Source organism: Echinops telfairi, unplaced genomic scaffold, assembly GCF_000313985.2.
Source record: "Echinops telfairi isolate 266 unplaced genomic scaffold, ASM31398v2 ScPeMD7_2573;HRSCAF=3158, whole genome shotgun sequence".
NCBI classification, from domain to species: domain Eukaryota; kingdom Metazoa; phylum Chordata; class Mammalia; order Afrosoricida; family Tenrecidae; genus Echinops; species Echinops telfairi.
In genome coordinates this window covers 16,842,308-16,846,105 of record NW_022106471.1, presented here as the reverse complement: position 1 = coordinate 16,846,105, position 3,798 = coordinate 16,842,308, and the positions used below count along the sequence as shown (strand labels likewise).

The following is a 3,798-nucleotide window of genomic DNA, read 5'->3' as shown; positions in this document are numbered from 1 at the left end:
TTACAGTGACAGCACATCTGAATTTGGAGCGGCCACGTCTCAAACACCAGCGGTGCACGGCCGGTGGCTGCCCTGTTAGATAGCGTAGCTCTCCTCTCCCTCGCTTTTTTGAGACAAGCTCCTAGGGTCTGCCTCCCGTTCCCCCAAGTATTCCTTCTCTGTGTCCCACCTCTGCGTCCTCCCCCAGCCGCTCGGTCCTTAGGATTTCACTTTCCTTTCCTCATTTCCACCCCACACCCGGTTTCTGATCAAGCGCACATCCCACCCATCGCCTGATAATCTCCCCCGCGTTCACCCCCTGCCTCCCAGGTGGACCCCCCAACCATGAAGCCATCCCACAGGTGTCCACATCTTATTGTGCCCAAACTAGACGCCCATCTTCCTGTGAGTCTTCTCCTTGGGCCATGGTGCCACGTGGTGTTAGCTCGGACTGCATGTCCTCCTGCAACCCTCCTGCAGTCAGTCCCAACTCCCATGAGCTGCTCCACATCCACAGGCAGCGCTCAGCCTTCCCCGCTCGTCCTTGGAGAACTGCAGCAGCTTCTCCACTCCTTGCCCACATGCCCTCCCAGTGCCCCCACCCCATCCTCCGGGCCTCGATCCTCCCCTCAGATGGCCAACTCTGGACCCACCTCCACTGTGAAACGAGTTCAGGACGGCGGGTTTCTTTGTGCGGGTTCTCCTGCCTGCCTCTCCTGCCCTCAACTCCACTCTGCCACCGAGTAGCTCCGGGGATGCTCCCGGGAGACACCGTAGCAACTTGAATAGAATCCAGCGCCCTTCCGTTGGGGGCAGAGTACCCAGGGCTTTGGAGACTGGTCCTAAACGTGGATCTTGTCTAGAGCAATCGTCCGAATCTCTCTCCCTCTTTAAAGCCTGTCCTTTGGAAATCAGATGAAAGTCAAGGTGTTTGAACCCAGAGGAACACACAAGTGCAGGAACGGTGTTCTGTCCGGGCCAGGCAGGTTCCACAGCCCAGAGCCCTTCCCTGGTGGCGTCTGTCTTGTTCGTAGACGATTTTGAAACAGGCTTCAGGTCGTGGACTGGTTCCCACCTAAAACCAGGGCCCAGGGCCACTGCCTTTCCCGAGGAAGGTTGGGGGCTCAGAGCAGCTTCTGGCACAAGTGGGGAGCCGGGCAAGGGCATTTTAAACATCGTCTGACTGCGCAAACTGGAGCTGCTTCAGGCTCGCATGTCTTGGCTAAGTGGAGCTGAGTCTCCCCACAGCCAGCCCACTCTGTATCAAGATTGTGCAGAGGGCTTTCTATTGCAGGCTTTCTTTCTGGGGACACACACACACACACACACACACAGTCGCGCCGCCTCTCGTGTTGTATCTCCTTGGCTTGTGACTGACTTTCAACATCCTCCTCCATCACCCAGAAGCCTTGGCTCTGAACCCTCTCCTGTGCCGCTCCGGTCACCCTATGCACTGCTCCACCTGCCTCTGCCAGCCAGCATCTCCGGGAGGGATAGGAGGGGCAAAAGCCCGGGCACTGGTCTGGGAGGTGAGAGCCTGTGTCCTGGAAACACTTCACCCGGAGGCTGGAGAGTAGGCTGGCAGCAGTTTGGTCCTGCCTACAGAAGGTCCTGGCTGTTCTGTTCAGAGGGACAGGGCTCACTGGGCGGGGGGCGGGGGCGGGGTCGTTAGCAGCCTCCAGCCCCAGAGCAGGAGCAGGGCTGCCCCGTGACTCAACACCGAGCCACATGCTTGAGTCCAGGGCCCCTCCTCGGGTTTCCTCCTGCACCTTCTCCGGCAGAACTTCTCCTGGTCTCATGCCTGCCAGCCCCCCTCTCTCCTGATGCCCCACTCCTGGGCTCTCCTGCAGCCTCCTGCCCATTGGTCTTGCCCCCAAGAAGTCCCTGTGTCCCTGCTTCTCCCACTATCCTGTCCCCAATCCTGCAGCCCCCAGCTCTCAGCCTTCAGGGGCTCCTTGCCAACCCTCAGTGGCGCCCCCCCTCCCGTCATGTGCCAACTAGGCACAACCAGCTAGACTGGTCTGAAAACGGAGACGGTGTCCCCAGGCCTGGCGCTCGTTCCCACCTCGGCGGGACTTTTCAGACTCATTTCCGATGGCATCTGAATCCGGGTGGATTTGGATGCGGCGAAAACCGCGGAAGCCTCCCTCCTGAGCGTGGCTGAGTTTGATGTTTTGGGCAGCTATTCCCACGTCTGAGGCTGCGAGCGCTGTTCACAGCGCATGAAAAGAAGCCTTTAATACTTGTGTTGTGTTTTAACTTGCTTTCCTTTGGAGGCAGGGAATTGTCAAGTAAGTATGCACCGGGGGGCGCCCGGGGTTCGGTGCCCACGGGCAGCAAGCATCATGCAGAATACACGGCGGCACACACCGGGGCCCTGGCCATCGCTGAATTCACCGCAGTGCAGGTCCCTTCCTTCTGCCCCGCTCCTTTCCCCTTCCGGAGCAATGCAGCCGCCAAACGTGTGCTTGTGAACGTACGGAATTGCTCAGGGGTGGCTTTACTTTTTCCAGGTGGAAAAAACGAGAAAAGCATCCTACGAGCTCTGTGTGTGTCTATCTACAGCCTCATGTATATAGACGTACCTCGTGCCCATGCGTGTGTGCATACCCTACCGACACGCACCGTGTAATACCCCCATAGGATACAGCCTTTGGTATAATACCCCGTATTATACAGCCTGTGTGTGCCTGGAAACGGAGCCCCGTGCTTAGTCTCCCACACGATGCCGTATGGTCCTGCAGGAAGTCTAGTGTGCCCCCTGACCTCCCATCAGACCCTGGCTTGCCCCTGTCCCATCCTCCACATCCGAAGGTAAAAGAGGCCCGCAGATTTTGGGTGAAAGCCACTGAGAGAAGAGAGAGCAGATGTCCCGGGAGCAATAATTAATGTGAAGGAAGTGTCTCATGACGAAAGCCCGCCCCCCAATGTGCCCCATTTGGCGGCAGTGACATCAGCCGGGGTGGTGTTTCTATGGAGATGAAGCTCCTCTATCTTCCACGGTGACTGTGATGCCCTGCAGCCCATTATCACGTGGCACCACATAGCCCACTGGGTTGAGAGTTTCTGAGACAATAAAGGCCCCTGTTCTCTTTCCCCAAGTGCTCGCATGCATGCACACACATCCCAAGCCACACACACATGTACACACACATACACGCGTCAGGCCACCACATGCACACATGTGCAAGGACATACATGTACACACACATGCCAGGCCACACACACATGCACACGCACGCAAGGACACATGCCAGGACATGCACACACGTGCCAGACTGCAAACACGCAAGGGCACGTGCATACACACATGCAAGAACACACACTCAAGGACACGCACAGGGGCACACACACACATGCAAACGCGCGCACACATGCAAACGCGCGCGCACATGTGCGGGGACACACTCGGGGACACACAAGCAGGCAAGAAGCACTCCGATCATTTGCCTCCATTAGCAAGGAGCCAGCCTTGACTGGGAATCCACACCCCCTGCAGGATGTCTGTCCAGGCCCAGGCTGTTGCCTTCTGACAAAGACCCTCTCCAGGGAGCCAAGGCCGGGCAGTCTGTAGGCACGTTAGTGCAGAGCTTGCCTGAGATGCCCGCCCTGGAAGGGGCTTTCTGGATGTGTAGATGGGTACACCCCATCATGTCTGTGTCCGCCTGTGCCGGCATGCCGCAAAGCATGTATGTGCCGTGCAGGACGCCTGCATCTGGGGCAGCTATGCATGAGAGGGGGGTGCTGACACCACTCCAAGCTGTACTGAGTGTCTCCCTTGCCTTTGTCTGCTGCTTCCAAGGGGATCCAGGTAATCTA

At 57.9% G+C, this 3,798-nt stretch overlaps 1 protein-coding gene across 1 annotated transcript in view; it reads left to right on the top strand.

The window, feature by feature from the left end:
- The window catches only part of EML6 (EMAP like 6), a 188,246-nt gene that overhangs the window by 164,743 nt on the left and 19,705 nt on the right, over positions 1-3,798 (top strand). Inside the window, exons 27-28 of the mRNA XM_045294098.1 lie at positions 2,256-2,270; positions 3,782-3,790. Of these exons, the coding sequence (XP_045150033.1) occupies positions 2,256-2,270; positions 3,782-3,790 (24 nt within the window). The remainder of the gene's footprint in view (positions 1-2,255; positions 2,271-3,781; positions 3,791-3,798) is intronic.